Here is a 23815-nt window from a genome sequence, read left to right as displayed (position 1 = left end):
GCAAACTGCGCGTTTTCACACGGTTCATTAGGCAACAAACACGGGATAGAATTATGAAAACTATATCGATATTGGTAAGTTTCGAGTGGGTAATTTATTTATTTATTCACACAAACGCCCAGAGGGCTTTTACAATTGAAAATTCTAACTAGCTAATCATCACGCCGCTTCCCCGCAGGGGTAGGCAGAGAGAATAGAGCGCCACACCACTCTGTCCTTGCAAACATTCTTCGCCTCTTCCACGTTCATGCATCTCCTCATACATACCCGCCGATTGTTACGACTCCTAACCTGACCACTTTCAAGTATTTGGCATACCTGATCGTGCCATGTTTTTCTCGGTCTTCCTCTGCTTCTTTTCCCACTAACATTTGCCTCATACATTTGTTTTACCGTTCTTTCCTCACTCATTCGTTCTACATGTCCAAACCATCTCAACACACCTTTCTTAATTTTATCGATAATGCTTATCTCAGCTTTGCATTCCTTCCTTATTTCACTATTCGGACATCTATCGTACATCGTTTTGTCGCACATTCTTCTGAGAGAACGCATTTCGACTGCACGCAAGTGAAAATTCAAGTTACAAAAAAAATAAAGAGTTGTTATTAGTTACAAAGTATAAGTATAAGTTACAAAAATAAATAAAGAGTTTTTATAAGTTTAAGAATGAACATAATAATAATGTTTTTCGCAGATACTTTGTGGCACATTTTATAAACTTTATAAAATAAGACAACTTTGTTTTAACCACTTTTTTATTGGTACACTTTATCCAACCGGTTTCGACAAGAACCTTGTCATCATCAGGGTTTATGTACTAAATTCTAAAACATTGAAATACTAAGTCGGACGGTAAAATTCCATGTAGTGCGCAAACGCCCTATCTATTTCGTAGAATCTATTTCTCAGATCGTACCGTCTAGAACAGTGATTCCCAAAGTGGTCTATATCGACCCCCAGGGGTCTATGACAACTTGCAAGGGGTCTATGTTTTAATTTGAATTTAAAATATAAATGTATAAAACCTAACATGTGTGGTTCAAAGTGAGTAACACTACATATACCGGCTGCCAAAAATACATTTGAAGTTAATGAATTTGATAAAAATCAATATCAGGTAAGGCAAGGGGTCTACGAGATAAAAGAGTTTGGGAACCTCTGGTCTAGAATCTAGAAGGTTCACACATTGTTTTAACAAAAGTATAGCGAGTTTTATGAGAGATATTAGAGTTTTCTTAGCCTGCGATATTTATTGTTGCCATTACGCAAAAAGCGTCAGTAAATTTGAAGACCACTGGGTACACTGAGTGCTCCTGCAATTGCAAGGAACACGAAAAACAGACCATGTCTGTTCATAAATGAAAATTCTCGTTGCATTTTTCAATTTTTACTTCTGGCGGGCAATATGTCTAGCACGTCTGCTTCGTTTCCCGCGTTTTTAATGCCGGCCATTTTGTTTTCTCCTATTTGCCGCCGTTTCGTGAGCGAAGTGTGTTTCTGCAGTTTTCCAGTCGTTAAAATTACTCGTTTCTGAGAAAAACTCACTCGATGAAACTCCGCTTTCTGCTTGGCTTAAATTCAAATTACCAAGACTTCTTATTCATCAAATTAAAAGCATTTTTACATATTAAATGAAACTGGTCTTCGTTTAGATAATCTATGTAGAAAAATTAGAAATAAGTAAAGCAGTTAATAAAGACGCATCCATAATAATAAACCAATGAAATACTCCCATTGTTATTCCTTTTTGTTCTTTCTCTTTCTAACTAACTAACTAACTAACCATCAAGCCGCTTCTCCGCAGGGGTAGGCAGAGAGAATAGAGCGCCACACCACTCTGTCCTTGCAAACATTCTTCGCCTCTTCCACGTTCATGCATCTCCTCATACATACCCGCCGATTGTTACGACTCCTAACCTGACCACTTTCAAGTATTTGGCATACCTGATCGTGCCATGTTTTTCTCGGTCTTCCTCTGCTTCTTTTCCCGCTAACATTCGCCTCATAAATTTGTTTTACCGTTCTTTCCTCACTCATTCGTTCTACATGTCCAAACCATCTCAACACACCTTTCTTAATTTTATCGATAATGCTTATCTCAGCTTTGCATTCCTTCCTTATTTCACTATTCGCACATCTATCATACATCGTTTTGTCACACATTCTTCTGAGAGATCGCATTTCGACTGCATTCAGTCTACTTTCATCCTTCTTTTGCCAACTCCATGTTTCACTTCCATACATCAGAGTTGGAACCAGGACTCCGTTGTGCACTGCCAGTTTAGCTTCCGCTGATAGGTTTTTATTTGCTTTAACTGAAACTATAACTTTCTCTTTCTTCCAAAGAATAATAAAAATAATAATTTAAGTCTTTTGGTGGCGCAAAACTAATCATCCAATTTTGTTTTTTAATATTTTTTTTTGAGTAATGGTAATCTTTATTTGGATCGTTACAACTTTTTTGTTAAGTGGAAAAGATTATAATTTATATAATAAGCACTAATTTTGTGCTTTTCCATTTCACAATTAAAACACAACTATGTTTTAAAATCACTACAATTTATTGTAGTGATTTTAAAACATATTGTAATTGTAACTTAATTATAATGTCTACCGGTTTACTTAAGAAGCGGTTAGCTTCGAAACCGGTAGACATTATAATTAAGTTATAATAAAATATTTATTGTGATTATAAAACGAAGTTATATTTTAATTAAAGAAAAGATTTTATCTGTCAAGTGACTGCCGTCAGTGTTGATACACATTTCGCTCACTCCTTTCAACAGCGTCATATATCAAAAAACGTGATTTTTCAGGAGATCGTTTTTAAGGTTAAAAAATATTGCACAATGAATTTAAAAAATATATCAAGCCACTTATTGAACTTTTTACTGTACAACAGATCTTTTTAGGTAAAACCTGAATGTTTTTTCTCCATTTAAAAACATTTAGTTTATTCAAAAAAATAATTAAACAATACCTTTTCTTCAAAATGCAAAAACAACACTTTCTGCCCTGTAGCGGGTAAATATCAATTTAAAAATATGCCACTTTTGCTAGGATATTGTGCATTTTCTGGGCATTCCGGAAACATGCACTACTGAAAATTGTCGATTTTTGACATATGACGTTGTTGAAAGGAGTGAGCGATTTGACCCTTTTTATCAATCTGTTTGTATATTCCGATATGGTGATTAATTCTGCGCCTCTGTATTAATAGAAGATCGTAATCATTTTATTTAACTCTACAATTGACCTGATTATGGAATTTTTATTCCAAAATCGGTAGTAATTAATTAGTTGTGTTTAAGTGGTATTACACAAAGTGAACGATGAATGATAAGGAGAGTGTTATATTACCATACTACAAAGTCAACAATGCTCAATGCGTCAACAAAATACGTAATCGGTAGCGTTGAGTGTAGACAATATAATAAGCGATATCTCGACATGGATGAAGGGACATATGGAAGTCGGGGGATTTTCATGGCTTACGACCTGTCATAAGTTGGTTTAAGTGATCAATTGATAAAGTGATTTGTGAACAATGATTCGGACACACTCAGAATATTGTGAATATAATACTATTCAAACGTTTTATAAACATATAACATGTAACCAATTATTCAATCACAATATCTTGAGCGTGTCCTAATCTTTGTTCTCAAAATCTGGATTTGAGTCCATGTAAGATTTTTAGGAATTTTAGGATTTGTTGAAATTTTATTGATATAAATAAAAATAAAAATAATTTAAATAACTACTTAGTGCACAATCCCAGATACTCGAAATATTTATATTAATATAAATAATCATAATAATTAATTAAATTAAATAAATTTAAATATTTCCTAAGTAGAGATAAACCAAAAATTTGGAACAATGATTTGGACACACCCAGAATATGTGCACAATGATTTGGACACACCCAGTATTTGTGAACAATGATTTGGACACACAAATAATATGTGAACAATTATTCGGACACACCCATAATGTGTGAACAATGATTTGTACACATCCAGAATTTGTGAACAATGATTTGGACACATCCAGAATTTGCGAACAATGATTTGGACACACCTAGAATTTGTGAACAATGATTTGGACAAAAACAGAATATTTTGAACACAATTTAATTTAACTATTTGTAAACATATTGGGTACATTATGCGAATATTAGACCAGCAACTCGCGCCATTTGTATCACCGAAGTCGGAGAAGCAATTATCAAAGTTTGTAGGTAGTTATGAATAACATTGCTCGGTAATAACATAACACAGGGCCGGCATTAGTAGAACTGTTAACAGACGTACTGCAGTAGTATTCCTGTTCCAGGGCCGTCGGGACATTACAATATTTCAAATTGCCTGTCGTATTTTATACGAGCCAACTAAGGAATAACGGGTCCACCATAACAATACTAAAATAATTATACGGTGTAACAACATCTAGACGAGTGTGCGGCAAGACGATGTATGATAGATGCTCGAATGGTGGTGATATAAGGAAAGAACGCAAGTCTGTATATATATATATATATATATATATATATATATATATAAAACCCTTATCCGCACCCCAATGGTGCATAGGGAACTGCTTCATATGAACACAGTGTTATTTTGATTGTTTACACACGAAGGAAAGGTGATCAGCCCTCCGCTTCAGGTACCAGTCCAGGGTAATATTGAATAAATATTACAGTGAAAAAATCACTTATATTTATTTGACCCCCCTGGGAATCGAACCCGGGACCTCCAGAACGGTAGCCGAGCGTGCTGACCATTACACTAAGGAGGCGGACGGATATATGTAAGAAAGTATTATATTTGATAATTTTATTTTATTTTATTTTTTATTGGAAAACTAATAGAACAGGCGTTCCATCCTCTCTGCCTACCCCTTCGGAGAAACGGCATGATTTTATTAAAAATTTTATTGGAATACCAACAGAATATTTAAAAAAAATAGATAACATAATAAAATTTAAAAAATAATATACCAATTAGAGGTTTTGACTTAAGTAATCTAAAAATAAAAATAAACTGTCATGTAAGTAGGTACATAAAAGTAAAAGTAACTATATAATAAACTTACATTACATGTTTTTATCAAATAATAGAAATTTTCTTTATCAACTAGTCAAATAGACATCAACAATATTTCTCTTAAACGTATTAAAAGAAACATTATTGATGTCCATTTCATTAAGCATTACATTGCACATATTGCAGGCTCGATTTAAAAATGAATTTTGGTAGGCATATTAGGGATTTTAAATAAATTTTCGTTTCTGGTCAGTGCTCCCGAGACTCTAAAATTGTAAAGATTTGTCGATGTTAGAAAACGAGCATGTATTTATTTTTTTATTTTTTTTTTATTTATTTCTTAAGTTAGCTTATATTAAAACTAATATAAACTATTATATACATTTACATCATCTTTATATATTTACATTTCCTTACAGTAACTTAGACATTTATTTTTATATTCTTTCAGACACTTTTCATTCTTCATACATTCAGGCATCTCATCATACATTTTTAAACCCTTATACATCAAGCAATTTTGCGACTCAGCTCTTTTCAATAATGGTAGTCTTATTTTATCCTTTTGTCTAGTAGCATATTCATGACAATTTTTGTTTAAGACAACTTTATCCTTAAAATATTTTTCCTTAATATATTGGTACACGTATGTATGTATGGCAAAAGAGAGACGAACGCAGATTGAATGCAGTCGAAATGCCATCGGTCAGACAAATGTGCGGCAAAACAATGTTTTATAGATGTTTGAATAGTTAAATAAGAAATGGATGCAAGGCTAAGATAAGCATTACCGATACATTTAAGAAAGATGTATCGAGATGGTTTGGGCATGTGAATTAAATGCGTGATGAAAGATTAGTAAAAAACATGAGGCTACTGTGGTTGGTATAAAGCAGAAGAAGACCGCGGAAAACTTGGCATACTTTAAATATTTGAAAGTGTTCAGGTCAGAAGTCGAAATATTCGGCGTATTTGTGTGAGGAAATACAATTACAATTGGTTTGGCGTTTTATTCCTCTGCATAGATCTCTTTCTCCCTTTCTCTACGTTATATCTTTTTTCTCTCATGTAACGAAATGTGCCTAGTAAACGTGACGCGTCCTCCAAATTTCACACTCAATTGTTATCCAATTATCGAGTATCGAATTGCAGCTAAGAAGTTTTAACGTGGATTGGACATGACGATATAATACGTCGTCAAAAATAATATTTCTGTCATAATATAATATTAATTTCGATATTTTTTGTTGAACCCAAACTGTAATTCCTATTAATCAATATGGATGAGGTAGGAATATTGAAGCCATGGGCATTTCCAGAGAATTTCATCTTTTTTCTCTCTCGTGTAAAGAAATGTGCCAACTAAACGTGACGTATCCTTGAAAATTCACTCTCAATTCTCATCCAATTATCGAATCGTTGCATACACAATTAAACTTCAAAAAAGAAATATTGTATATATAGAGAACAAGTTCCGAATATCATCCCAACCGGATATCCAAATATCTACCGGATATCCAAATATCAAATATCTACCTGGAAGTTCTTCAAACCCTTTTCCGAACCCCACCCCAATGGTGCATAGGGCACTGTATCACATAAACGTAGTGCTATCTTGATCGTTAACTCGTGAAGGAAAGGTGTAAAAAATGTAAAGAAACGGTGGTTTTCTGATATTTGGGAACATCGTGTAGCTGCAAGTACGGCGTGAATTATCCATTTTAAGTATTCGCAGCACGGTATTAATTTTACTTAACGAATTATATAGCTCAGAGGGTGTTCAAACGGGAGTTAATGCACTGAACGAGCGACTTACCCTTACACCTAGGGGTGGAACCATTCATCCCCACCCATTTGCCTTCCTTAATAATAAAGTTTTGGCAACTGGTCGATACATTGATGAAAATACCTGTATTTTAATGACAAAACTCGAAATACAAACTTGACGGTAACGTTGGGAAAATATTTTTTATTTTTTTATTTTAAGTATGTATTTATACATATAATTAGTAGGTGCATACTTTTTTGCGTACTTTTGTAAGTATCTGTGGGTTTATATATATATATATATATATATATATATATATATATATATATATATATATATATATATATATATATATATATATATATATATATATATGTAAGCGTGTTAAGGTACCGTGTTGGAGGTCCCGGGTTCGATTTGCAGTAGAAGGGTCAAATAAATATAAGTGATTTTTTTACTCTAATATTTATGTAATATTCCCCTGGACTGGTGCCGGAAGCGGAGGGCTGATCACCCTTCCTTCATGTGTCAACGAACAAGATAACACTGCGCTTACATGATCCAATGTCCTATGCACCATTGGGTGTGGATTAGGGTTTGAAGAAGAAGAAGAATGTGTGATATTAAGTTTTGTTGGGTGTTCCCGCAATTTAAAAAAGGTCTTAAATTATATAATTAAGGTATACCTACTAGAATTGCAAACATATTTGGTCCTCAATAATTTTTTAAATCATTTTAATGTGCCTATTTGGCTCTTTGTCTTATATATTTGCTGATCACTGGTTGTTTAATGCATTGTTACACAAAGTGTGTGCCGCGGCACACTGGTGTACCGCAGTAATAAGTTGGGGTGCCGCGGAAAAAAGTCTAGTTTTGTGAAAATAACACAATTGCTCCAAATCTTGATTGCCTATGCTCAGTTAAGTGGGCTCACATTTCGCATTAAACATAATAAATAATTAATAAAACCCTTATCCGTACCCCAACGGTGCATAGGGCACTGCGTCATATAAACGCAGTGTTACACATGAAGGAAAGGTGATCAGCCCTCCGCTTCAGGTACCAGTCCAGGGTTATATGGAATAAATCACTTATATTTATTTTAACCCCCTGTGGAATCGAACCCGGGACCTCCAGAACGGTAGCCGAGCGTGCTGACCATTACACTACGGAGGCAGACATTAAACATTTAACATAATATGTTAAATATGTTACCATAATATGGTAAATATGCACCTGTGAAATTTCTTAATTTGGTAGGTGTACCTTGAATATAAAAAGTTTACGGAACGCTTATTTAATAGACTTAGCCTAAGTCCATTAAATAACCACACAACCGTTTGACGTCATGTTTGGATAACAATTAATTAGAAAAGTTCCACCTTTCGACCATTTAGATTTCAATTAAAATCTCTCGGCAGTGTCGATAATAAAGGACTCGAGCTGGAAACAAATCACGAATAAATTGCTTTTAAATTATAAGGATTAACTTTAATACCTTTCGCTGGCAAGGGTGCTGTCAAAAAAACTTCTCAGGACCAGTTTCTGGTGTTGATTTGCCGATAATTAAAATCGGTGACTACCCTCATACATTATACATACATCCCTTACTCCTTTCAAGAACGTCATTAATAAAAAAACTTGATTTTTTAGGAGGTCATTTTAAATGTTTAAAAATATAATACAATGTATTAAAAATAAATATCAAGCCACTTATTGAACTTTTTACCGTGCAACAGATCTTTTAAGGTAAAACCAGTAGGTTTTTTTTCCATTTGAAAAATATTTAGTTTATTTAAAAAAATAATTAAACAATACCTTTTCTTCAAAATGCAAAAACAACATTTTCTACCCTGTAGCGGGTAAATATTATGTTAAAAATATGCCTCTTTGCTGGGATATAGTACATTTACTGGGCATTCTTGAGTTTTTGTAAAAAATGCACTTGGTCACTTTCTCCTGTATGACTACAATATTATTAATTATACTTATATATTCACATATAAAATTTTAGATCAATTGTAAAACCTTTATTTTCAGGAGATCTTCCTCGCCCGAGAAGCAAAGGAGAGTATCTTTTCGTGATAGCCCAATTGCTATTTGGGCTGATGCTGTTTGCTACAGTCCTGGGACACGTGGCCAACATCGTCACATCGGTCAGCACGGCTAGAAAAGAATTTCAAGGTATGTATGGTCTTTTATGTCAAAATCTGACGCGAGCGTCGAATGTTAGGGATCTGGGCGTTAGGTTTGTGAGCACCCTGACATTTCACGATCACATAGAGGCAGTCAGTGGTAATGCATTGAAAATACTAGGACTTGTTCTGCGTACTGCCAGGGTTTTCGAAAATATCCGCGTGCTGAGAACTCTTTATAACTCCTTGGTGCGAAGTAGACTCGAGAGTGGCTCGATGATTTGGGGGCCACACGAGCTTAAGTACTCTCTTATGGTAGAGAAAGTCCAAAAGAAGTTTTTGAGGTATCTCTACATGAGAGAGTACGGCTATTATCCTTGGCTCTACCCGACCGAGTTTCTTTAGGGTATGCTTGGCTACAATAGTTTAGAGACTAGAAAGAATGTGTATTTGATTGCGCATTTTTTTCGATTGTTGCGCGGTATGATCGATAATCCTGAAATTATCCGGAGCATTGGTCTGTATGTTCCCGATAGTTACCTAAGACAGCGTCGGCATAGATTGTTTCACATTCTTATACACAGGACCAACCTGCCGATGGTTATGCCTGTAGGAAGAGCTACCGCTATGTTGAACAATTTCACATTGGATATTGATCTGTTCCATGTGTCCGAAGGAGTCTTCCGAAGCGGGATTCTTCCACACATTTAACAATAGTCTTCTTACTTACTTTTTAATTTGTTTTTTTTTTTTAATGTATACACCTTAAACACCTTAAATGTTTTTAATGTATGTATTAATTATTGAATAAGTTTAATTGAATTTTTCTTCTTCTGTTCGTGTCATCACTTGAGAGTAACTGTCCTTGTCTTGGGCAGCTCTAAACAGCGCCACGACGGTATTGATCCCCATCCATCTCGTATATTCTGGAGCCAGGAGATATGTCTTCTGCCCACACCTCCTCGACCCTCAATTTTGCCTTTTATGATTAGGTGCAATAGCTCGAACTTCTCTCCTCTAAGCACATGCCCCAGATAGAACTCCTTCCGGACATTGATATCAATCAGCCACTGTCTTTCTACTCTTGCTTTTTTGAGCACATTCACGTATTTGACCATATTGCCCGATATATTCCGAATAATAGTGAATAAAGCCCACAAAATAGTCTAAATAAGCATTTCTAAAAATTAAATGAAAACAATGTTTAAAAATAAAAATGTATGTATATGTATAGACGAAAAAATGGTTTTAAATTTTAATTATTATTTTTATTTAATGAAAACATTTTATATATTTATTGATTTAGACACCAAAAAATATTAAAATACTTATGAAAAATTAAATAAATATATGTGTACCGAGAAAACTTAATTCTTTCTAAAGTAACCATATTCTTTTTAGTTAGTTAGGGATACTTAAAATCTTAGCCTAGTTTTTATAATATTTTTTGACATCTCATCAAAGATGAAGAAAAATATGGAAGTCTGGGCATTTACGGGGCTTACGACCGTCATAGGCTGGTTTAAGTGATCACTTTACACACGTGTAACATTCACCAATTCTACCCATTATTGACAACCACACTACTCAAATTCTTAGAAGTTCTATATATATGAACCAATTTAGAAACCTTGTTCAATAATGGGTAGAATTGGTGAATGTTACACGTATGTAAAGTGATAACTTAAACCAACCTGTGACGGTCGTGAGCCCCGTAAATGCCCAGACCTCCATATTCTTCTTCATCTTTGATGAGATGTCAAAAAATAATATGAAAATAACTCCTGTAATTGGAGATAATCTAGTTTTTATAATATTATTTTTTGACATCTCATCAAAGATGAAGAAGAATATGGAAGTCTGTTCATTTACGGGGCTAACGACCGTCATAGGCTGGTTCAAGTGATCACTTTACACACGTGTAAAGTGATTTCACCAATAGATGTGTCTAGTGCAGTTCTAGTGATTCAAGAACAATGTTTCAAAATTGGTTCATATATTTAGACTTCCAAGAATTTGAGTAGTGTGGTTGTCAATAATGGGTAGAATTGGTGAATGTTACACGTGTGTAAAGTGATCAATTAAACCAGCCTAAGACGGTCGTCAGCCCCGTAAATGCTCAGACTTCCATATTCTTCTTCATCTTCGATGAGATGTAAAAAAATAATATGATAATTAACTCCTATAATTGGAGATAATCCCGATTTGTGAACAAGTATATGGACACACTCAAAATGTTGTATTTATAATGTTTATAGAGATATTGATGGTTATTAGAAGCAATGTGTACAAGGTACACAGCACCAGGATGGAAGGGTTAAACTCTTCATGCAAACATTTCAGTAATTACTGTCTACACCAGAGTTCCTTAAACTTTTTTGTGTCATAGACCCCTTGCAATGTTTTTTCGTGTTAGGTAGACCCCCTACTTACCTGATATTGATTTCCTGTAAATTTCTAACTGTAGTGGAGTTTAGTGTTAAAAACTTTAATTACAAACACATGTTAATTCATACATTTATTAATTGAATTTAAATCAAAACTACTTAAAATAAAATAAAAATATTGACCACAAAGCGAATACCAACATCCTACAACTTACACAATTTTATGAACATACATAATATTTTTTTTACTTCATAGGTACTTTTTTAAATAATGTACATGTCTTGCAACATTTTGAGTGTGTCCAAATACTTGTTCACAAAATCTGGATTATCTCTGATTACAGAGATAATCCAGATTTTGTGAAAATGGTATTTTCTGATGAAATGAAAAATTTACAAATGAAAATGGTATTTTCTGGCGTTTCTCATGTGTGTGATTATAATCCAGGATTCGGATCTCACATACTAATTTAAGAGTTTCCGCTTAATAAAAAGCTTCTTTACATCTCACCAATAGATGTCTCTAGTGAAGTTCTAGTGATTCAAGAACAAGGTTTCTAAATTGGTTCATATATATAGAAGTTCCAAGAATTTGAGTAGTGTGGTGGTCAATAATGGGTAGAATTGGTGAATGTTACACGTGTGTAAAGTGATCACTTAAACCAGCCTATGACGGTCGTCAGCCCCGTAAATGCCCAGACTTCCATATTCTTCTTCATCTTTGATGAGATGTCAAAAAATAGTAAATGTCTTAATATTATTAGAGAGTATGATGTAAGTTAAAAGGTATTTTCAGTGTATGTGTTGAGATCCACTATCGTGGACCCCCATTTTCATTTCATGGACCCTCAATTTTTTTTTCGCTGACGTAGACCCCTTGCAGGTTGTCATAGACCCCTAGGGGTCGATATAGACCACTTTGGGAATCACTGGTCTACACCAAGGCCTGTTCCCTAATTATGCACAAGATAATCATAATAGAGTCAATGATTAACATAACCAATTGTACCGAATTACCTTTGAGATGCGATATCGCTGTGATCGCTTAGCGCAAATTGTTGTATCAAGTGATGGCAGAATACTGACATTTGACAATCGTAAGTGCACGATAATAAGCGTTGCTCTAGTATTATCCTGTTCGGTAATACTAATTTGGTATTAATTGCCCGGCGATGCGTATCCAGACGGAATTTGCAACTCAAATTGGCGAATAGGCTATAATCCAGGGGCGTGCATTCCATACAGACAGAAAAACAGTGCTAACTTTAACTTACTTTTACTGTAGTGTAATGGCCAGCACGCTTGGCTACCATTCTGGAGGTCCCGGGTCCGATTCCTAGGGGGGTCAAACAAATTCTTCTTAAAATATTCTTCTTCATCTTTGATGAGATGTCAAAAAATAATATGAAAAATACTCCTTTAATTGCAGATAATCCAGATTTGTGAAGTATTTGGACATACTCAATATATTGTAAATTTTTATTTTGTCTTAAAAAAAACTGTTCTATATACTACTACTACAACTTTTTATTTATTTATTAATTTAGTAAGTAAGTAGGTAAGTAAGTTTTGTTCGCCTCTGTAGTATAATGGTCAGCACGCTCGGCTACCATTCTGGAGGTCCCGGATTCGATTCACAGGGGGGCGAAATAAATACAAGTGATTTTTTCACTCTAATATTTATTCAATATTACCCTGGACTGGTACCTGAAGCGGAGGGCTGATCACCTTTCCTTCATGTGTTAACGATCAAAATAACACTGTGTTTATATGATGCAGTGTCCTGTGCACCATTGGGCGTGGGTTTGAAGATTCTAACTCACCCTCGTGACATATAAAAACGCAACCAGAACCTTCTTCTTCAAACACTTATCTGCACCTGATGGTGCATAGGGCACTGCATTATACAAATGGGCTTGCATTATACAAATTGATCGGCTGTCAATCATGGGTAGAATAGTGAATGTTACACCTGTATAAAATAATCACTTACTCATTCCATGACAGTTCATAATCCCTGTTCATTCCCAAACTTCTATGCTCTTCTTCATTTATATTGAGATGTCAAAATGTAAATTCAAGCTTGTTTATATATCCAAAGACGTATAAACTCTTTTTTTTTCATTTTTTCGAAATTTAATTGCAAGGAATAAAAAAAACGTTTCAGCGCCCTTAAAAATACAGGAATATGAAGATGGACTTTGAAATTCACTTAAAAAACAACCACGATGCCATTTAAAAGCGTTAAAAAGTAACTGCCTTTTTTATAAAAACTAAAATCATACTACCTTTTAAATTTCAGTGTTTTCAGGATCTCTTTCAGCTTTCAGCGATTATGCGCCGCGTTACCTCCGTAAAATATAAAAATAATAAAAGGACGCTAGTGTTTCGTGATAGGGAAGGATGTTCAAAATACGAATACAGAGGAACCTCGGTATACGAATGGATAGATTTTAATACAAAGTGACTGCCGACTGCCGACTCAGTTAATGAAACATAAATTATGTGTTATTAATATTGCAGATGTAGGCAGGGATAATAGAATGCCACACCAATCTGCTTTGCAAACAATCTTCACCTCTACCATATTCACGCATCTGCTCATACATACCTGCCGAATATTCCGACTACTGAGTTCTCACTTTCAAGTATTTGAAATACTTAACCATGTCAGGTTTTCTGCAGTCTTCCTCTGCTTATATTACTAACCACATTCGTTTCATAAATTTGTTTTACTGTTCGCTGTTCACTCGTTCAATTTTCATACCCAAACCACTATTTGTATAATTTATATATGAAGCACTAACTTTGTGATTTTTCATTTTATAAATAAAATAAAACTTTGTTTTAAAATCACTTTAAATATTTTATTTTAACTTTATTATAATGTCTACCGGTTTCGAAACTAACCGCTTCTTTTTCAAGATTGATTAATACTAGTCTTGATAAAGAAGCGGTTAGCTTCGAAACCCGTAGACATTATAATTAAGTTATATTAAAATATTTATGGTGATTTTAAAACAAAGATATATTTTAATTAGATTTTTTTTATTAATTTCATCGATTTTCATCACGTAAAATTCACTCCTTATATCACGATTATGTCGGTTACGACCAGTTTGATGTCAGTTACGACAAACTCCGGTCGCTGGTAAAAACAATTCATGTGGAAAAAACTACATAGTTCTTATTTTATTCTATAAAATGCAATTCCACCAAGAAATGTCAACACAAAACTTAATTCTAATAAAAATAGTTTTAACATTTTGAATGTGTCCAAATACTTGTTCACTAAATCTGGATTATCTCTGATTACAGTTTTCATCTCACCAATAGATGTCTATAGTAAAGTTCTAGGGATTCAATAAGAATGTTTCAAAATTGGTTCATATCTATATAGAGAACTTCCAAGAATTTGAGTAGTGTGGTTGTCAATAATGGGTAGAATTTCTGAATGTTGCACGTGTGTAAAGTGATATCTTAAACCAGCCTATGACGGTCGTCAGCCCCGTAAATGCCCAGACTTCCATATTCTTCTTCATCTTTGATGAGATGTCAAAAAATAATAAAAAAAAAATTCTGCTCATCTTTAAACGAGAAATAGCCCTGCAAACGACGCAGACTCGTTCGTAAGTCGAGGTTACTTTCTCGGGGTTTTTTTTTCGTAGCCCGAGGTATCACCGTATAAAGCTAGCTAGGGTGGTCGTACCGTCACTGCGGTAAAATTTTAACGCCCTATTTATGTAAGTGACGTCAGATCCGTAAAATTGCGTACACGGTAGTACCAACACATACCGCATCGAAAAATCGTAAATTTTGTAAAGTCATGCTGAATGCTTGTAATAATTTATGCTCGTACTGATGAGTGTTTATATCATTAATGGATTCGGCAATAATTTTTTCGTAAAATCTATCAATTTTTTAATTAAATTTCACACGGTAATAAATTAAGGCAATGACAATGACTAAAGCCCCCCCCCTGTTATCCATATACTCTCCCCTTGAAATCGAACCCAGGACCTCCAGCACAAAATGTGTGTATGTGTGTGTGTGTGTGTGTACCAAGATATTAAAAAAAATATTTTTATAATACAGAGTAATGTGTTTGTTTTACAAAATTCATTTCTAATTTTCTTTGCCTTGTGGAAACACAACATATGTATGTAAAATGTAGTATCATACAGCGATATCAGCCATTCGCATAGAAATTATTACATTTCCAATTTGTTATGCGCGGAATACTTGGAAGATGCTCGTACGATAGGCAACTGCATCCGTTCCGCGCTAATAGAAAAGCAATTAGCAACCAATTCCGGGTGTAAATTTATCCTAGCAATTCAAAGCTACTAATTGTTTACACTTCTGGAACAATAGACCTTCTATTGCGATATACGTGCATGCCTCGCATTGTACGTTTTCCTACCCTACGCTAACTCAATGCTGTATATGCGAGTATATTCGTCTCATAGCTGAGGTTACTATATCTAGCCACGAGTTTTAGTCAAAAGTATCTGTGCCAGGCTATTTTGTACCACAACATAATATGTCCAAATACTTGTTCATAAACCTGTGTTTCTCCACATAGGAGTTTTTATATATATTTAAATTCAATATAGCTGCAAAAAAATTACAATTTAATTTAATTTGCTAGATATTTCTTCTTTTAATATATCTTAATACTAGTTACGCTGTTCCTCACGAATAAAGAGACTAATAATCAATAATAATAATAACTAAATATTTGTGGTTTTTTTATTATTTAAACAAATATTTCAATTTCATATTATTTCTGTGAGTCAAAGCGGCTCCTTATTATAGAAATAGGTATGGAATTTGTTGTAGAATGGATTCAAACCGAGAAACTCTGACTTAAAACTCCGTGACACTAACCACGGGACCACAACCCGACACTGATTGTTTGATCAATTTTTCCCAGCGTTCCAAATCGCCCCATTTCACCCTAAGATTTGTAGGCACCCTAAATGTAAAGAATGGCGTTGTATATATGTCCAATATTTTTGCTGTTAATGTATATGTCCAAAACGGGGTTAGTCACTTTGTCCACTGTTTACGCAATCGTCAAAGGGTGATACGAGTGGCAGACATAAAGGGTGAATCTTGGTCCATATACGGCGCCAGGAAAACTTCGCAAGTTTTGAAACTTTCGGCCTATCTTGCACTTTGAGTAAAACATTTCTGCCTATATAATTCAGCGGTTAGTAAGTTATACTCATAACGTGTCTTCTATTATACTTCCTGGCTAAATCTCGTGGCACAGTACATATGAGTTCACAACAGCCGTCTATGTTGGCTTAAGGAAAGTTTTTATTTAGCTGAGACACTTTTATTTGAGTCTTGAGTGTTTTTCGCAGATACTTTGTGACACATTTTATAAATTTTATAAAATCAAACAACTTTGTTTTAACCACTTTTTATTATTAGCGCGCGGCTTCATACAGTTTTTGGGATTCCATTCCTAGTTGTTATTTGGAGTTGCTGTGCAAAGCACATTAAAAATAACATTAAGGATTTTTTTAAACATATTTTTAAATCATACTTTTTAAATGATATTTTCATATGGTACACAGAGTGTGTGGAAGTTTTTGGTAAGGGAATATAATTAACTATGAGTATTTTAATGTTTTTTAACGTTTTAAAATTGAATAAACCCTGGTGATGACAAGGTTCTTGTCGAAACCGGTAGGTTAAAGTGTACTAATAGTAAAAAAGTGGTTAAAACAAAGTTGTTTAATTTTATAAATAATTATATGTATGCAAGATCCGAAACCCGGATTACATTCACATACTGAAAAACGCCTGAAAATATGGAATTCGTTTTTTTTGTACAGCTTACAATTTGATGAGTTATTTTGATTAACAACATTTTGAGTATATGCAAATACTTATTCAAAAACCTTAAATATTTTCACTTTTTAAAAATTTTAACATCTCACGAAAGATAAATGCATCTTTATTGAAACGTCAAAATTCAATGTGGAAATAAATTAGATTTGTGAAAAATTTTTGGACACACTCAAAAGTCGTGAACTAATAATCTCAAAATTTTACCGTATTGTTGGGTTTTTAGTTTTGTGTAAACTAGAAATTATCGTTTTAGCTTCAAAAGTGTAGAAAATCCAGATTTGTGAGCGTGTTTTGTGAGCATGTATGTGTATTTGGAAACACTCGAAATGTTGTGAAAGTAATAAGAATCTCAAAATACGAGTATTATAGCAGGGTTTTTGGTTTCATTCAATCAAAAAATTATCGTTCAATTGAAAAATTTAAAAACTTTGTTTTAAAAATCACTTTATTTTTTATTATTTAATTATAATGTCTACCGGTTTCGAAGCTAACCGCTTCTTTATCAACTGATTAATCCTAATTAAGTTACAATAACGCAGTACACAACGGAGTCCTGGTTCTGACTCTAATGTATGGAAGTGAAACATGGAGTTGGCAAAAGAAGGATTAAAGTAGACTGAATGCAGTCGAAATGCGATCTCTCAGAAGAATGTGCGACGAAACGATGTATGATAGATGTTCGAATAGTGAAATAAGGAAGGAATGCTAAACTGAGATAAGCATTATCGATAAAATTGAGAAAAGTGTGTTGAGATGGTTTGGACATGTAGAACGAATGGGTGAGGAAAGAACGGTAAAACAAATGTATGAGGCGAATATAATTGGAGAAAGGAGCAGAGGAGAAGACCGAGAAAAACTTGGCACGATCAGGTATGCCAAATACCTGAAAGTTAGTAAGTAAAGTTATAATAAAATATTTTAAGTGATTTTTAAAACACAGTTACATTTTTATTATAAAATGGAAAATCACAAAGTTAGTGCTTCAAATATAAATTATAAAATAATATCGTTCTCGCTTCAAAAGTGTAGAAAATCCAGATTTGTGTATTTGTACACCCTCAAAATGGTGTAAATTTGGCGTTACTTATAGACGCGATGAAAATCTCAAAATAATGGACACTTCTCTCACTTTAAAGTGGTAAAGATTGAGGAACATTACGGAGTTCCGCAAAGACGTATATCCGAGCGATTATAATGAGAGTTGCGTGTTGAAATTCACTTACAGTTGTGTAACTTTGGATTCAAGCCAACTTCCCGCTGTGGAACTCATATTTTGGGGTGACAACCATATTAATCATGCAAAACATCCCTTAAAATGCTCACCCTCCATCTCGAGCTTTCTCTCTCTACGATAAATGGTTTGTTGATGGATTATATTTATTGTTTTTTTTTTTGTATTACTATTGTGGAACTGAAAGTAATTTTATAAGACTTTTTGGGCGAAAGACTGAAATTTTAAAGCAATATTGATGAATCAGCATGATAAAAATACTAATTTTATATCAGCGTTTGTCGTGAATATAAAAAAATCTCAGGATTCTGTTTATTTTCTATCAGCCTAGGTTCTACATTTTTTCAATCTTAGAAATAAGAAGCGGACGGTATTAAATATTACGGATATTATTATAGGAAGGAAGGAAGGTTATGACTATCGAACAAAACCTCAAATTGTGTTTAAAGATTAACAATATATTTACATGTGATATTGGTGAAATATAAATACATTTATATATATATATATATATATATATATATATATATATATATATATATATATATATATATATATATATATATATATATATATATATATATATATATATATATATATATATATATATATATATATATATATATATATATATATATATATATATATATATATATATATATATATATATATATATATATATGTATGTATGTATGTGTGTGTGTGTGTGTGAGTATATATACCTATGTGTAAAAAAATTTCAATTTTTAGGGAATCAAATATTTCAATAACTTTCCTACAGATTAAAAAAAATAGAAGAGATTAAAACTATAATAAATAAATTAAATGCCTTTTTTACACGTTAATTGAAAAAAAATACAATGAAAAAAAACTAAAAATATCATGTCATTAATATGTATATAATATGTACCTACAGATCATATAATAATAGTAAAGCCAATGAGTGTAAGTCACTCCCCAAGCAAATCAGCTAAGTCTGTTTATTGGAGAGGAACAGCTAAACTAGTAAAAAATATTTGATCAGTGGTCCAGCAAATCTAGTAAATTGTAATATATTTTGCCATTGAATACAATTAAAAAATAAGCGTTTATCATAGTCGTACAGGAGAAAGTGACCAACTAACAAAGCGTAAAATATCTAGGAGCGCCATTTAAGTCACATTTGCTTGGCAAGAAAATAAACTTATTTATTGTGTAAAGGGTTAACTTTGTGGTACGGTAATATAACACCCTCCTTATCATATAATTAAATTATAAAAATATAACTTTTTATTGTAACTGCAGACAGTTGGTAGAATTCCATATTGGATTGTTGGGTAATATATCCAAAATAAAACACGGTTTTTGTTGGATTGAATTCTACATTTATTTATGTATGTTTTAATACGTGACGCGTTTTGATAATGTCCGATAATGTTTGATAATGTCTTAAGAAGACGAAACGCGTCACGTATTAAAATAAACATAAATAAATGTAGAATTAAATCCAACAAAAACCGTGTTTTATTTTGGATATATTACCCAACAAGAAAATAAATATCAATGCAGTTCGTAATTTTTAATAAGTCAATATATTATACCTCCAAGTTTAAAATCCTTTGGGTTTTTTTCAGGGCAATATGAAGCCAGTAAGATATGAAATAGTCAATGATCGCGTTTTTGTAAGAAAAAAATGCACTTGGTCACTTTCTCCTGTATGACAACGATATGTATGATAATATTATTTTAGTAAAATTGACTGTGTATAATGAAAATATCTCCGAAACGGATGGGAGATGAAAACGTTACGTGCGCGGGGGGGTTTATTTATGAATGCAGGTCCAGGCCACGTGGCACGGCGGAGGCTGCATCGGCCCGGTGGGGTTACGCTCTGCGTGCACCGCTAAAAATAGACGCTGCCGCATGCGCGCCGATCAATATGGCATTGCGATGGCTAAATATAGCTGGCCCACTTTCGTGCGACTACGTCACTGGACGCTGGCCTCTAGATACTGGCCCCTTGCTACTTGGTACTGGGTACTAGCTAACACAGGGGCTCCCAATCTTTTTCAGCCCGCGGCGCACTTACAAGCTTAGTATTTTGTCACGGCGCCCTACATTACTAAGCTATTTGGAATAAATATGGTGACTATATATATAGGGTCTTTCAATAAAGACTTTCAAACTTTCACAGATAATAGTGACCATATTGTTTATGCTACATCTCCGACGCACACTTTTTTTTTATTACAATTTGAAGATAGAAAGCACTTTATGAAAGATCCTTTATATATTATGATCCAAAGAAATAGGTACCTACAATAATAGTAGTTGGGTAGAAGATAGGCACAAAAATTTTAACATCCACAATATGAAATTAAGTTTTATTATATTTGTAAGAAATCCGCCTCCGTAGAGTAATGGTCAGCACGCTCGGCTACCGTTCTGGAGGTCCCGGGTTCGATCTCCAGGGGGGTCAAATAAATGAAAGTGATTTTTTCACTCTAATATTTATTCCATATTACCCTGGACTGGTACCTGAAGCGGAGGGCTGATCACCTTTCCTTCACGTGTTAACGATCAAGATAACACTGCATTTATATGATGCAGTGCCCTATGCACCATTGGGGTGCGGATAAGGGTTTGAATGAATGAATGTAAGAATTCAGACTTGAAATAGAGAACAGCAAAAAAAGAAAATATTTGTGGTTTCGGATAATGATAGAGGATCGACTCACTGCGCCCCTCTTTTCTTTCACCAGAGCGCCGCGGCGCACACTTTGGGAACCCCTGAGCTTAACAGATAAGGGTAGCAGCGCTTTCTCGATTCGACGCTGGGACGCTTTGATTATTTTTGTTTGTTTTTTGTTTTTATTTATTTATTTCAAAGATACATAGGTTTTTTTTACTATATGTATTACGGCTCTTTAGGCATGGCCTGTGTTGAGCCAAAATACTCACAGGTTAATACAATTTTGGTTTTTTAGCATTTGTATTTTTTCTTTTAATTAATAGATTATATACATTACATTACATTTTGTCCGCCTCCGTAGTGTAATGGTCAGCACGCTCGGCTACCGATTTTTTCACTCAAATATTTATTTAATATTACCCTGGACTGGTACCTGAAGCGGAGGACTGATCACCTTTCCTTCGTGTGTTAACGATCAAGATAACACAGTGTTTGTATAATGCAGTGCCCTATGCACCATTGGGGTGCGGATTAGGGTTCGAATGACCTTCTTGCTTCACCTTTTTTCTCGGAAATATGTACGAGTATAATTTTTTAGTATTTTCAAAATCAATTAGACGAAACAATGTATGTGCTTACGTAATTACTATATACATATATTTATATAATTCGTCAAAATTATAAAATATGTTACTGTAATGAATATTTCAATAATATTTATAAACGTATTGTAGTTGTACAGGAGAAAGTGACCAAGTGCATTTTTTTTACAAAAACGTGATTCCTATCTTAATATTGCCCTGAAAAAAGCCCATAACGATTTTATATTATACTTGGAAGTATAATATATTGACTTGTTAAAAATTACTAACTGCATTGATATTCATTTTCTTGCCAAGCAAAATTGACTTAAACGGCCCTCCTGAACATTTTACGTTTTGTTAGTTGGTCACTTTCTCCTATACGACTACGGTATGTCCTGTGAATGCATTAACGGTGTTTCGTTTCTATTAAAACATTCTTCGTTTCTGTTGAGATATCTTAAGTATCTTAACAATACATCACTTTGCATTCGTCCACCGCATTATTCATAGAGAGCCGATTCTGGCAGACATCGAAATTTCCATTTTTTATCCTTAAAAATAAACCCGATTCGTATAATCCGGGAATATATTAATGCTATTCTTTCCGACTGTTGTGAAGATGAATTTTTAATAATATGTGAGACTTCGACTTGGCAGACAGCACTAAAAGGGGAGTTCAAGTCTCCATAACTCCGCAGCCGCCTGCAGTCATTCGTGCGCCATTAGGCGAGGATCGCAAAGGATTTATCAGGATATCAATACAGGATGGCGCAAAATTAATTTGACAAAAATATTAACGTTAAATTCTTCCACATATCGCTTACTCCTTTCAAGAACGTTTCAGTTGTGCATGTTTTCGGAATGCCCAGAAAAAGTACTATATCCCAGCAAAAGAGGCATATTTTCACTTAATATTTATCCGCTACAGGGCAGAAAATGTTATTTTTGCATTTTAAACAAAAGGTATTGTTTAATTATTTACGTAAATATATTGAATATGTTTCAAATGGAGAAAAAACCTTCAGGTTTTACCTAAAAAAAATTGTTGGACAGTAAAAAGTTCAATAAGTGGCTTGATATTTATTTTTGAAAAATCAAGGATTTTGATTTATGGCGTTCTAGAAAGGAGTGATCGTAATAAATAGATTAAAAAATTGCCCTAATAAAGAAATATTAAATGATTTATTCACCTTTTTTGTATACCCTTTAGGACACGGACAATAAGTACTTAAATGTCATATCGATAAGAAATAACCCCCGGAATTGTGTAAATATTTCACTATTGATTGAAATACTGTACATAATCGCTCACTCTTTTCAACAACGTCATATATAAAAAAACTAGATTTTTCAGATCGTTTTTAATGTTTAAAAATATAATAAAATGTACAAAAATAAATTCAAGCCACTTATAGAACTTTTTATTGTGCAACTGATATTTTTGGGGTAAAACCTGAATGTTTTTTCTGCATTTGAAAAATATTAAGTATATTAAAAAAAAATAATTAAACAATACCTTTTTTTCAAAATGCAAAAACAACACTTTCTGCCCTGTAGCGGGTAAATATTAAGTTTAAAATATACCGCTTTTGCTGGGATATAGTAAATTTTCTGGGCATTTTGAAAACATGCACAACTGAAAATAGATGATTTTTTAAAAAATATGACGTTGTTGAAAAGACTGAGCGAAATGTCAAATATGATTGACGTACGACGCCATTTGCAAAAATTATAACATTTTGATTAGGGTGATTAATTTTATGTCATCCTGTATAACCTCTACATAAGGACTTCTCTTTAGCTTTCAAATCAGTTTTAAATATTATGAAAATCCGAATGTAATATCGGAATAGAGTTTATTGGAGTTTTGATACCGCTTTCGATAAAATATTTTAAATGTATTTTTTACCGATGCAAGGCTATAACCGTGGTACATGAGGCATTTCATCTTTATTATATTTTTATTTATTAATTATTATCACATACGTAATTCTCTTTACTGCATTGCTCTGTCAATATGTGTGTCGTGTGTATGTAAAGATGTCGACCTCACACTCAAATATAAACTAGAGAAATAAACAAAAAACCCTCTCATAAATGAATCACTATACTGCATTTCC

General features: G+C 33.5%; 1 protein-coding gene across 1 annotated transcript in view; it reads left to right on the top strand.

Annotated features, from left to right (window-relative positions):
• Positions 1 to 23815, top strand: part of LOC148302631 (cyclic nucleotide-gated channel rod photoreceptor subunit alpha-like) — a gene marked incomplete at its 5' end in the record, with an annotated part of 115648 nt that overhangs the window by 40234 nt on the left and 51599 nt on the right. Inside the window, one exon of the mRNA XM_088271320.1 lies at positions 8863 to 9006. Coding sequence (XP_088127446.1) covers positions 8863 to 9006 — 144 coding nt within the window. The remainder of the gene's footprint in view (positions 1 to 8862; positions 9007 to 23815) is intronic.

The sequence above is a fragment of the Brachycentrus maculatus genome, unplaced genomic scaffold (assembly GCF_059751285.1).
Source record: "Brachycentrus maculatus isolate JH-2025_06_01 unplaced genomic scaffold, ASM5975128v1 h1tg000430l, whole genome shotgun sequence".
In the NCBI taxonomy this organism is placed as follows: domain Eukaryota; kingdom Metazoa; phylum Arthropoda; class Insecta; order Trichoptera; family Brachycentridae; genus Brachycentrus; species Brachycentrus maculatus.
This window is presented reverse-complemented; position numbering and strand designations above follow the sequence as displayed.